The sequence below is a fragment of the Trematomus bernacchii genome, unplaced genomic scaffold (genome assembly GCF_902827165.1).
Source record: "Trematomus bernacchii unplaced genomic scaffold, fTreBer1.1, whole genome shotgun sequence".
NCBI classification, from domain to species: domain Eukaryota; kingdom Metazoa; phylum Chordata; class Actinopteri; order Perciformes; family Nototheniidae; genus Trematomus; species Trematomus bernacchii.
Genome location: NW_022987714.1, coordinates 13860952 through 13874223, shown reverse-complemented (window position 1 = coordinate 13874223; position 13272 = coordinate 13860952). Strand labels below are relative to the sequence as shown.

At 40.8% G+C, this 13272-nt stretch overlaps 1 protein-coding gene across 3 annotated transcripts in view; it reads right to left on the bottom strand.

Moving 5' to 3' along the window:
- The window catches only part of LOC117491206 (guanine nucleotide-binding protein G(o) subunit alpha), a 98736-nt gene that overhangs the window by 21499 nt on the left and 63965 nt on the right, over positions 1–13272 (bottom strand). For all 3 annotated transcript variants that reach the window (XM_034141063.1, XM_034141064.1, XM_034141062.1), the window contains exon 4: positions 7034–7194. In XM_034141063.1, coding sequence (XP_033996954.1) covers positions 7034–7194 — 161 coding nt within the window. The remainder of the gene's footprint in view (positions 1–7033; positions 7195–13272) is intronic.

The following is a 13272-nucleotide window of genomic DNA, read 5'->3' as shown; positions in this document are numbered from 1 at the left end:
GTTGCTACACCTTGATAATAATAAACACTATTAGCCCTAGTCAGCAGATGAACTACATTTGGAAGAAAATCTACCATGTTGAGTAGCCACTGGGTAAGAAGTGAGAAGGGGAAATGGTTTGCTGAGATCTATTCACTTATGTAATAGAATATCCATGGAAGTGGACTTTGATTTTTTAATGTAGAAGTATAAATCAAATGAATGGCCCAAATCAGAGATTCATCTCACAGCCTTTGCAGGGCAGCTCCCCGGCTGAGCAATGATACCCTACTATCAAGTAAAGAATAAGGGAGTGAGTGAAGAAAGAGCTGTGACTTTATTTCGTATTCACTTGTACAGCCTGGTTTGTTTTGTTCTTTGCTGTGTGGTTCCCAACTCAGAGGTTATTATTCCTTAAATATTCCCTTCTGAGATTCAAGTTCAATCCTGAAAACAAGTGTAGAGTTCGGCATTAACTGAGCAATACAGAGTATGTTCCCAACCAATCAGACATTCTTGGTCGGGCTGCACTGTCCTAATGTTATCAAAATTGCAATATGGACTATTGAAAGTATTGTGGTGCTTTAGGTGAAGTACCGGCCTACAAACGGTATCCTACAGACTTAATGAAAAATCCTTGTTTGGTATAGATCTTCATTTTAAACGAGTGTAGTGGATGTTTTTGTTGAACGATTATTGCGAGTGTATCAGGCCTTTGAAATGAATGCTGTGTTACTTTTGAAAAGAATGGTAGAAGAAGATGACGGCTAGAGAGGGAGGGAGATATTGGGCTGACGGTAACAAGAAGTGGTTGGCACACACAAGTACAGCTTCAATGATAAGAACTATTGATTAGACAGCAAGGATTATGTGTTAGAGTGGGGGGTGGGGAGTGACAGTAGATAGGAAAGCTATAAGGGAGGAGACAAAGAGAAAATAAGAGGGTGAAAGCAGTGGGGTTTTTTGTGTGTATTTTTTTACCAGGCCACAATAAGGCAAAGCAATCGGCTAGACATGGGTTTATTTTTTTAATGGAAAATATATAACAACATGCAGCATGACCTATACACAGCTGTAGACTACACTAAAGCATCAGCTGACTGGCTCTGCTTTAATAATGATGTAACTGTCAATAAAACATGATGATTTGGTGCTGTTTTTAAGCAAAAAAAACCCATCTCATATAATCTAATAAGATACAAAGATGGATAATAACGCTTCTATTGCTGCGGCTAACAATATTTAGAAGAAGAATAAGAGGAAGAAGAACCCAAGCAGAATCAATATTTGTATGTATTTTTAGTAAAATAAAACTCACACATTACACCAATTATTGGGAATGAAGTGATAATAATCATTAGTTGAAGCCATACAATGTTACATTACATATTCAATACCCTCTCAAGATGTATGCCAGACGTCATTCACTCTTGGCTTTATGTTGGAAAACTATCAGGCTGCACTTAAACATTAGACTTGAGAGTAAGAAAGGCCACTTCGGGTTGCCATTATTGTACATGTTACTTTGATGACCTTTACTTCCACTGGAGGTTGACACCTCTTTGAACAGAAGCAGTCACCTTTTGGAATAATGTTTTGGATATGCACTTACATTATCACACATGCAAACAATATTCCACATATAGAGCTGCTATCCCCTGGAGGTCCTACACCCACAGTAATGTACATTACATTACATTAAACAAGCCTGGGCAGGATAATGACTTTTGTGTGCTTATGTAGTTTTAGATGGCGTACAGTATGTAGACCACTGCTGCATTAGTCTCTTCCCTCATCCTGATATAACTCTTCATGGAGCGCCACATTGATTAACACGGGACCCCAGTGTGTGCTCCTCTAATTTGCAGGTGATGTAAGTATTATAGATGATCACTGAAATAGAGGCAACTGGAGAGTATGACACGCACGCACGCACGCACGCACGCACACACACACACACACACACACACACACACACACACACACACACACACACACACACACACACACACAACACACACACACACAACACACAACACACACACACACACACACACACACACACACACACACACACACACACACACACACAACACCACACCACACACACACACACACACACACACACACACACACACACACACACACACACACACACACACACACACACACACACACACACACACACACACACACACACACACACACACACACACACACACACACACACACACACACACACAACACACACACACACACACACACACACACACACACACACACACACACACCACACACCACACACACACACACCACACACACACACACCACACACACACACCACACACACACACACACACACACACACACACACACACACCACACACACACACACACACACACACCCACACACACACACACATATTCCAGAAATGAACAACTATGACACTACTGTTGATAAAACAGTGGCTTGATACGTTGTTTTGGGGTAAACTAATACAGAGAGAGATGCAGACAAGTGTATGCAGGTGAGAAGGTGCCATGTTATTATAGCACAGTCTTACTTGATGTATAATGTTTCCTACATAAATCAATCCCATCAAAAAAGTGAGGTAAATTATAATACTGAAGCTTTCCAAGCTGTATTATTAAGAAGTTGTAGGTGACATGTCAAGTATGTTTTTTACATTATAAGTCCAAGGGAGGCAGTTCCAATGTCTTGCTTAATAGCTGTTGCTAAGTAACCAGTATTAAGATGGTCTCCACCACTGTGTGTGCTGACACATATATACAGCCAGCACTCATCACCTCTATACTGTATAAGCCACAGCAACATGATGCAACACGAAACAACCTGGCCACAACATTGAAGGGCTGGGAATAAATAATAGGAACAATTTCTTTATTTATCCCAGAGAAGAAGAAGATAAACCAGGAAACAAGGACGCACTTCTTACGTTAAAGGGGCCCTATTGTGCTAATTTTCAAGTTCATATTTGTATTCTGTGTCTCTACTGTGACATGTTTCCCTGCTTTAATGTTCAAAAAGGTCTTCATTTTCTCATACTGCCTGTCTTTTCACCCTCTGTCTGAAACCAGAACCCAGTCTGCTCTGATTGGTTAACTGCTGGCTCTGTTGTGATTGGTCAACCGCTTAGAGATGTCCCACCCCTTAAGGCCCTGACACACCAAACTGACACCAAATAACACGTCCCGACGGACCCGACTGTTGTGTTGCCTCACGTCTCCTGCGTCTTGGCCAAAAAGTCGCACTGGAACACACCGCGAAGACTTCAGCCGACGACCAAGTAGCACGTAGGCACTGCGCGAGTCGCAATAACTCTCCTTACCAGCAGGCGGCGGTAGTGTGTATTCGTCATTCAAAAGAGGCAACCGGAAGACAGATTGCGTGATATATACAAACAACAAATAGCTACAGCTCGAGCCAAGCAGCACAGGGATGAACTATGCCAATATTTGTAACAGTATCGGTGCAGTTCCTTTCCAGTGGGGCAAGATATAGCAAATATGTGTGCCTATCCTGCTATTTGTGTTTATTCTTTTAATCACACAGCGTTAAGAACAAATACAAATGTGCCTAAGTAACTGTCAATTGCACGGCCGAAAAGACACGACGGTGCAGGACACACCAATCTGAGTAGGGCGACAGGACGCTTATCGACGGCCTGACATCTATCGACGGCCGAAATCGGCTTGGGGTGTCAGGGCCTTTAGCCGTACAATGTGTTGGAGCGCTAGCCAATAGAAGCACAAGTGTTAAATAGTGATGTAAGGGAGGTATACAAAGGACTACAATCAAGGAGCTTCAGGCCCGGGGGGGGAGTGTGTGGTCCCTCTGGAGGGAAGTTTGGGACTTTAGCTATTTATTTAAAACATATATAACACACTACAGGAATGGGGAAAACCCCAAAAAGCATAATAGAGCCTCTTTAACACTGAGCAGATTGCAACTTTTATTTTGTATTTAAGCCTTTTGTGGAACAACATTTAAACAATGGGTTACCTATGGTGTCAACAGAAGATATAACTTTCTAAAGCCAGCAACCGACAAATAGCAGCACCCAGCAGGATGCAATATGTTTACTTATTAAAATCAATACGGCATAAGTAGCTTTACATTATTATCCAATAAGAAGTTCAATGATGGTCCTATCAAATACAAAGCTAGACGCAGAATCAATATCCGTATTAAAGAAAGAAGAATGATGCCCTTTTGTGTGACATTTACCTTCAATTAGATCTAAACAAGAATACTAAGACTGCTTTGCTTTTAGTGGGCTTGGTGCACTCCATCTGTTTCATAGTGCGGTCTCTCACTGTTATAAACCAACTTTCCATTTCAAGTGGCAACGTAGCATTGTCAAAAAAGGCAGCAGACGTAAATCATAAACAGTGGATGTGTTTTGCGGTAAATAGGTCACGACATGCAGGGCATTGAAGAGAGAGAGATGGCTGCTGGCAGTACATGCTCCTTTCATAAAAGAGCTTTCTGTGGCCGAGGCCGACCGTGTAGTGGAAATGCGCCATAATACTAACACACAGTGCATGTGTGTTTACACTCTCTCCCCCCCCCAAAACCCTCACTAAATACCTCATCTTTGAACTAACTGTTACACCTGACGACAAAAAACGAGAGGTTTCTTAAGCAGAACTCAAAATATCTCATGGTGTGATCATGTGATACCAGTCCCATCTGTTCATTGGCTGCTTGTCCTGTTCTGCACCACAAGTTCCAACATAACAGGAAGTGTGCATTCATCTTTAATGTGACATTTAGCACACAGAGGCTTTCATTCACACACAGAGAGGATGTTGTTTGAGTTAATTGACCAAATGTAATTGTTGACAGGAATATGTTTGCACTTCCAGGTTGTCTGCTATTATGTGTTGTAACTCTGTATTTTCTTCTGTCCATTCTGTCTTGCTTTATCATCACCTTTGACTCCATGGAATACTCTTTTTCCTGACCTTTTGGTCTCTATTGTCTCAGTCTGTATTCTTTCATTATTCTGATCTGTTTTATCCTTGCTTAAGCCTCGACTTGGACTCCCCCGGCTTAATTTCTCTCAACGTATCCCTCTATATCCTTCCTGCCCTTTCTCTTTCCGCCTTATCTCAACTTCTCTGCAGCTCTGTCTTAAAGGGGACCTATCATGCAAAATGCACTTTTGTACGTCTTTTATACATGAATATGTGTCCCCGGTGTTCCAGGGAACTCACCAAGTGTCAGAAAACACAACCCTCTCTATTTTCCTCCATACCCAAATCTCTAAAAAAGGGGCTGCAACGGATCTGATAAAAACTGATCCAGATTTGAACACTGTACTGACGTCAGGACAGTGGCGCTACGGCTATTGGGCCAACTCCACCAATCAGGAGGAGACAGCCACGGCCATTGCCGTTCGAAAGCGCTGGAGACGCCGTAGTACATATGCCAGGCCAGTAGATGGTGCTGTTCTCACAGAATCTGCCCAGAGCTAGAAATTGTCAAATTGAGCAAAATGAGGCATGGCTAAAATGCATGATCTGTTTGGTATTTTGAAAAAAAAAAAGTATAAATATGCCTTATGTAGGTATGGTCCTACACTATATTATTCAAATATAGCATGATAGGTCCACTTTAAGTAACATCTGTGTCTGCACGAGATTTGCTTCTAGACACTTAGTTTTCACTGGTAGATTTCCAACCAAGTAGTGCATTTGATGGCTCTTTTCTTGCTTGAGTTTTTCTTTAACTGTCTGCTGCCTCTAAATGCTTCTTGAGAAATAAAAACACTGCCAGTGAACTGAAACCAGTACTAAAGTAGAAATTCAAACGCAGGAACGATTTTCCTGGATGAATATGAATTCATATTAAGTGGTCACTAAATAAACTAACACATACATTCACTACATCTGCAGTTGCCTATAAGAGTGATTTACAGTATCTGTAGTGTATGTGCCGCACACAGCAACAAAGATATACAACTCCATCTGTCACTCTCCTTCCATTTATCTTTGTCACTGTGTAATTTCATTAGATGTATGGCGGACAATTACACAAGGGCTACACGCACAAACATGGCACTTGAGTAAAATGTCCTCCCCACCCCCCCACCCCACCCTCTCCTTCACTGTTTTTCTCCAGCTGTCTCTCTCTCGCTCTCCACCCACGCTCAGGCACTCCGCATAAATCAGGCCGTGTACTTGTAATGGTGATTGACTATGTGTCGTAATAGCCAGTGTATGATCGCATCTAGGAGATTATAAATAAATAGTTGAGTGTGTGAGTGTATGTGTTAGGGAACATGTGTTTCTTTTTCATCTTTTATGGTTGGTGGGTGTATTGAATTAGGCGGGGGGGAGGTCGGTAATGACTGATGTATTGATCCTGACACGTCTCAGCTGAACAGGTGGAACACACACACTCTCTCGCTACTGTGCTGAGTCAGTGATATAGTGCTTATTGGAACGTTAAACAAAACACAAATGTGTCACTTTGTAACATCTCCCATTCATACTCAAGCATACTCTGGCTGGATGATATCACTTGTGATCAGTTGGATGCGGCAGGAATGACTCCTGAAACCTGGAAATGAGTAAGCAATTCTGCAGTTTCAGTTCCCCTGTCTCAAGGTCCAGAGGTTTTTTTGGTGAGATTTCTATGCTTCTTAAATGTTTTAAACACGCTTAAGATATTTTACATTTGGTTCTATAACATAAGAGACACTATTAAAAAAATGTACGCAACTTAACAAAGATGTTGCTAACAAGTAGCTTAATGATAACAGAGGTTGTCTGGGACATTCAACATTATCAAGTCAAACACAAGGACATTTTAACTCCTGGCAATTGCATTTAAGCTTGTCAAATCTCAAAAATGCATTACTTTGTTAAGACAGAGCTTGTTTTCAGCTACAATCCAATGTAGATATTCCATTGGCTTTTTCTCGTAGGAACCAGCCAATGCTAAATTCAAGATTAGCCTACACTTCATCCCTGCAGGATTCAATAACCACACAAATTATAATGTTAAACTCTGTAGAATACGTACTACTGCGCTGAGTCGTTGAGCTGGTACTCGCGGGCGCGGCTGAAACACTCCTGGTTGCCTGAGTCGGACCACAGGCGCATCATGGCGCCGAGCAGCTCGGCGGAGTAAGGCTCTGTGTCCTCCATACGAGTGACCACGTCACACACCATCTTAGCATCCGCCTGGAGAAAACACAAGAGGAAAGAAGCAGGAGGTTAGTAATCTTAGAGGCCTGAGGTGGAGCAGCGTTTGTCCTTAACTCTAGTTGCTGCCACTCAAAATGACATTAGTATAACTGTAAACAAACACAGAGTTGTTCAATGCATTTTAAAACAGTGTGCCACTTGGAAAATAGACAATACATTTCCAAGTGCACTACAATATGATTAATACCCTATGTTACTTGAGGGTGATCTAGTATATATTTACGTCTTTATTATAAGTATTACATAGAAGAGGAGCCTACCTAACAATGGACTTCAGGGGGGATGGTTACCATGAAAAGAGAGGACGCTTGAGGTAACAACGATTACAGAAGGAGATTACAGAAGATGACAGAAAAGAACAAGAGAATCAGATTAGGAGGAGAGAGAGAAATGAATAAGAGCCTTTTGAGCTCCCGCTGCTCTTTTATTGTTCGGTGAAAAGGCTTCACAAAAGCATCCTTTAAAATCCATGTCATGACAAACCCTTGGTCAGTTATGAGGCAGACACACTAGCTAGTGTAGTTAAAGGAAAAGCCTGAGTTATACCTTTTGAATGTCATCAAATTGCATTGTGGGCAAAAATCTCCAGCCAATCTGCCTTGACTTGGTACTGTATGGACGGGGACAATATTTAGTGGAATTGAACATTGAACTCCAAACAATTATAATATTCTATCTTGTTATTGCATATGAAATTATTGATTATATTGATATTGTTTAATTTATAAAATACATTTGGGTCATTATTTTCTTCTCCACAACAAGGTACTATCTACAACTTCTGCTGATGGAAAGTGGACTATTGCCATACTATGCAGTGGAAATGAAATGCATTATGTCCTCTTATCTCAATATATTCCGACTGAATCCAGCAGTTTATCCAAACACCCTTTTCCCCTTTGCAGTTACCTTCTACATGATACTTCATGCTCACAGTAATATGCGTGGAGCCCTGACCTTTGTACGCCTATTCTCAACACGTGGTGGCTTCATGTGCTGAGACAGCTACAGCCACACACTTAAACTGTACTCAACAGGAACATGTTGCAATGTCAGACACTAGATGGATGCATGCACACTATTTTGGTTGGTGCTTAGGGTTAAGGGATTGGTTTGAACCCTAACCTTAACAGAAGTTCATTAAGCTGTACAACAAAGATGACAGACAGGGAGTGATTTCACAATGATGCATACAATGTTATTTTACAGGATGTTACAAAATCATAACTCCAAGCTTTAAAAAAGGATTGATTTATTTTTCCAAATGTCAAAAATGCAGGCCTTAATATGCCCATTAAAGAGTACCAAAAACTTCTCCATCTTTTTTCACATTTTTGAATCACTCAGTTTTCTCCTTTTATTTTCTTGCCCTCTTTCTCTTTCCCTGATAGAGAAAATCATTAGTTTCGCATTTGGTGGCGCTATATGAAAGGTCAAGTATCATCAAGGTCAGTAGGACTACTGGACAGATAACACGTAATCCCAGTAGATGGTGATACAATTCACATGATAATACAAGTTTGACTTGACAGTAGCTAGAGGAAATCAGAGGGACAACAAAGTCATTAGGTATCATCCTCTTGAAAAATCTATAGCAAATGTAATTGCTATCACTCGATATAACTTGATATAATTCACTCAGGGTGCAACAGTCCCCTTTTAGGCCACTAGTCATCAATCACAATGTTAATTAATATTGTTTATGTTGCTTGTGAGTAATTAAATACACGAGCCATATATTTCAGAGAATTTGGCAGGTAAATGTTACTGAAAAAGGTCTACTTTCCTTGCCAACATCATAGTGCTACTAGAGTTAAATCAGGGAACCATCAGACTCAGTAGGATGCACCATCTAGGAAATGTAATATTCAGTGTGGAAGACCCAGAGCCATGTCATTTGCATGATATGGCATCAGACCAAATGAAGTGAAGTGCCGGTGTGAAAGTGATATGCGTGTTGTTTGTGTACACAGTGCTCTGTAAATAACGGCAGACCGTCCCAATATGAGTCACTGGTTTTACCAGACGTCCTGTAGACGTAGGACCTGTCATTTCTTTTATAATGGGGAGTGTGCTCCTTCCTGTATATCCTTCTGTGCACCGAAGCATATCAACTCTCAACCTACCTGACCTGATCCAGTCCTACTGTCTTTCTCTCAGCTAAAAGTCTTCCCTCTATCATCATCACCGCTGCTATAGTCTCTTTCCATCTGACTTCTATTGACATTCATCTCTCGACAGTGTTTTTTATCCTTGTTTTTCCCATGTCTGTCCTTCAGCTGTCCTTCCATCTGTGCCCATGACCATGTTTGTTTTGTTCTTCTCCATTTGCCCTCTCTTGGCATCATGTTCCTGTTTTCTTCTTTCTCTCCTTTCCTTGAGTATTAATGTCCATCACAACACCCTCGCTCTCTCACTGTCCATTTGTCAGGCTCTTCTGCTCCTTGCGTCTCTCCGTTTGATTTCCCCTCCCTCCCTCCCTCCCTCTTCTCTTCTGTCTTTTAGTCAGTAATCTACTTTCATAACTCTCTACATCTCTCCATCTCTCTGTCCTGCTCTGCTGCTACCCTTTCTCACTTGAGCTTCACTGACCTGTGTTCTGTTAAACCATTTTTAACTCTGTCACCAAGGTGTGTGTGTGTGTGTTTGTATAAGATCATGTGACAAGTGTGTGTTTCTACATTTGTCCTAGAGATGCTTGAACTGATTTTAGTGTCTTTTTATACATTCAAATGTCTTTCTGGACTGAAAGCTCAATCTACAATATGATAGAGTGGGACCAGAAGTTTATATACACAATGTGTCATAACATGTACAATTGCATATTAAAGTTTTGAAACTGTTGCGTTGTCTTGAGCAAATCATAGCAGAACAAGAACAAATAATACTTAAAGGGGCCCTATTATATTTTTTCGGGGGGGTTTCCCTTTCCTGTAGTGTGTTATATAGGTCGCAAGTGTTTTGTGATTTTGTCAAGTCGAGTCCAAAGTCATCAAATTGGTGACTCGAGTCCAAGTCACGTGGAAATTGGTTTCCCTGTGAAGAAAGTATTGCTTTTAAATGTACGTATGGTGTTAGTCCGAGTAATTATAATTCTGTCTATGACACCAATTTCAGAGTTTACATTTAGGTACATTCTGTGCATATACTTCTAAAACTACGCATTTGTGGTGTTTTAGCATCAATAATCGGGGGACATTTGTATATGATAGATATGAGTAATCATACTTTGTGTTTCTTATTTGCCTGCCCTTCATCCTTGCTTGGACAGTGAATGGGCAATCATATGTGCCAACATCATTCCTCCATCCTCTGCATCTGATCCTTTCTCTTCTTTCTCTCCTCTGTCCTTCCATTCAATACCCAATCAGAGCACTTCTGCGTCCTTGTCGTCAATCTATAGCCAATCATCCCTCTGCACATTACATCAGTACGCCCACCACACATTTAACTGCATAAACTTACCAAACCTATATTTACGAAACACACATTCCTCCATCCTTCCCTCCATGTATATGTGTGTGTAGGTGTCATCTAATGCAGAGGCTGAGGCCCCGCTCACACGGGACCGTTTGCGTTTATGCACAGTATGCGTATTCAAAAAAGTCTTCCATTCACATGCATTTGTTTCATTTAACGTGTCTGTTCAAACGAGGCCGCTGGAAACGCTGTAGCACATATGCTGGGACTGTAAGTGGCGCTGTAACTTCCGCCAAAATACACCAAAAGCCGCGAAGAAGAGCAACCGAGCAGCCCCGCTGCAATGTTGCCATGGCTACCCTTCTGTTTAAGCCCCGAAACTGAAACTGAAACTGAAAGAAACTGAAAGAAACCGAATCTGTGGATATTGCATCCCGCCAAGAAGCACGTCTCCGTGGAGAGGACGGCTCAGAAAGAGAGAGATATTCTCTACAAACACCGGGTGAGATCCTCCTTTGTCAATATAATGGATCAATGCATGAAATCTGACTCTGTTTATTTTGTTTAAGGAGTATATTGGGCGTTAACAATTCTGGTTTGCCTTTTATAATATTATTTCATTCAAGAACCCCTTGTGCGTTTAATTAACACAGTTATTATTAGTTGCTACAGCAGTGAGCAGGAGAGGTGGGGCTATCGCTATTTTTTCAGGAAATATTCATATCGAGGTGATTACACGGACTCGGTTGACCCCCCAGAGCGTTTCGTTTGCAAATCTATCCACCTTGGGACCCGTTATTGTTTGTGGGGTTAGTTTCTATCGGCCTCGTGTAAATAATAGGGCTATACGCACGCGAAACTATGCAGATACAAGCAGTTTTCTCCTCGTGTAAACGGCGCCTCAATGAGCAGAATATGACACCTTTAATTATAGAGAACAAAATGTACCATGTATTTCAAGAGTTACGTCACACACATCACCTTCTCTGACCTTTAACATTTACTGAGAGCTGTTCACTTTCTCTCCACTCACATCCTGACTAATGTTCTTAAAAAATGTGTTGTACACTGCTTTGAATTTTTCTCATACAGGTATATACATGTGTACTGATTAAAGAGAGGCTTGAATTTGAAATGTATGTGCCGGTCTATGCAATAAACTGATCACATATGGCTTTATTATTGAGGCACAGGTCCTCCGATTCTGTAAGCAAATGTATTTTATCCCCACTTTAATTTAGTTCACTTTATGGGAAGGATTACACAATTTGATCTTATTTACAATCATTTGTATAATACAAACTAAAACATCCCTTTACATTTTAGATTACTGGCAGCAAAAAAGCAAGAGTCGAAATTCCAAGTAAACATATATATTATTCTAGGTATTGAAGTGAAAAACTCAGTGAGCAGGTACTGTCTAGACACAATGGTAATAAATAAATGATTACAAAACAATGTAGTGATACGTGAGATTTTGGCGGCAGAAACACCCTCAATGTTTTCAACTTGATTCTGTTCACTATCCTTCTGCTAAGGACCTACTCTTTGATGCAGACTGACACCTCTCCAAAATCCTACATAATAAATAACTAGCACAGTATAGAGACCTTCATTAATTGTTTAAATGTCCGGATTAGACACTAGTATTTATTGATTACTGACCTTGTGTTTTTTTTTTTTTAAGATAAAAGATGAACATTATGCAAATGGTCTCAATTATGTTTTATTGGACTTTAAAGATATACATTAGCATTTCAGATAGGCAGAGGAGGAGACAATGTATATTATTACTGTTGGAACATTAAACATTCATGGAGATGTTATGTTAGACACCTAAACCTATAATGGCGCATTTCCACTGCAGCGCGTAGCACGGTTTAAGCGTGCCGTGTCAAACCCGGCCCGTTTTTTGTTGCGTTTCCACTAGAGGTAGTTCCGGCTAACGGGTATTCGTTCACAATAAACATATTTTACCGTGATTTAATTGTAATACACGTTTCAAAATGATGCCGAAGTAACAACATACTGATACCGGTTAGTACAAACCATGAATTAATGCTTTGACAAGTCTGCAGACAGACGGCAGGCGAAAAACCTTTTAAAATGCGTATTTTCTGAATGGTATATGCTCCGACCGTCCACACTCACAACAACGGCCTATACAGACATAAATAAACCAGCGACTGTATTCTCCATGACACAGGCAGTCTGTGGTTTGCACTTGTTTAACTTTTGTCTAGTTTCTGAACAGATATGAGGAGCTGTGAACTTGAGTGCTAACGGCTAACTGCTGATGTTTGGTTTTGTGGTTCGCATTGAAGATGACGTCACGGCTCCGCCTACACTGCGTTACTATAGTTACTGCCCCAGCTACTAAACAGTAATGGAAAAGCAGCATTAAGTGAGCCTGGCCTACCAAGGTCTAACTATACCGTACTAAGCCGTGCAAGGCCCTGCAGTGGAAATGCTGCATGGTTTCCGCCAAGTGTTCACCAAAAACTGATATATTTGTTAGTCATTGAAAATTGAGCCCAAATTGCATTTTTTGCTATTTCACAGCTCAGTATACCTCCTGGTCTTTCATGGAAGCACTATTTGACAATCCCTGTTGAGTCAGATAAACATGAAAGG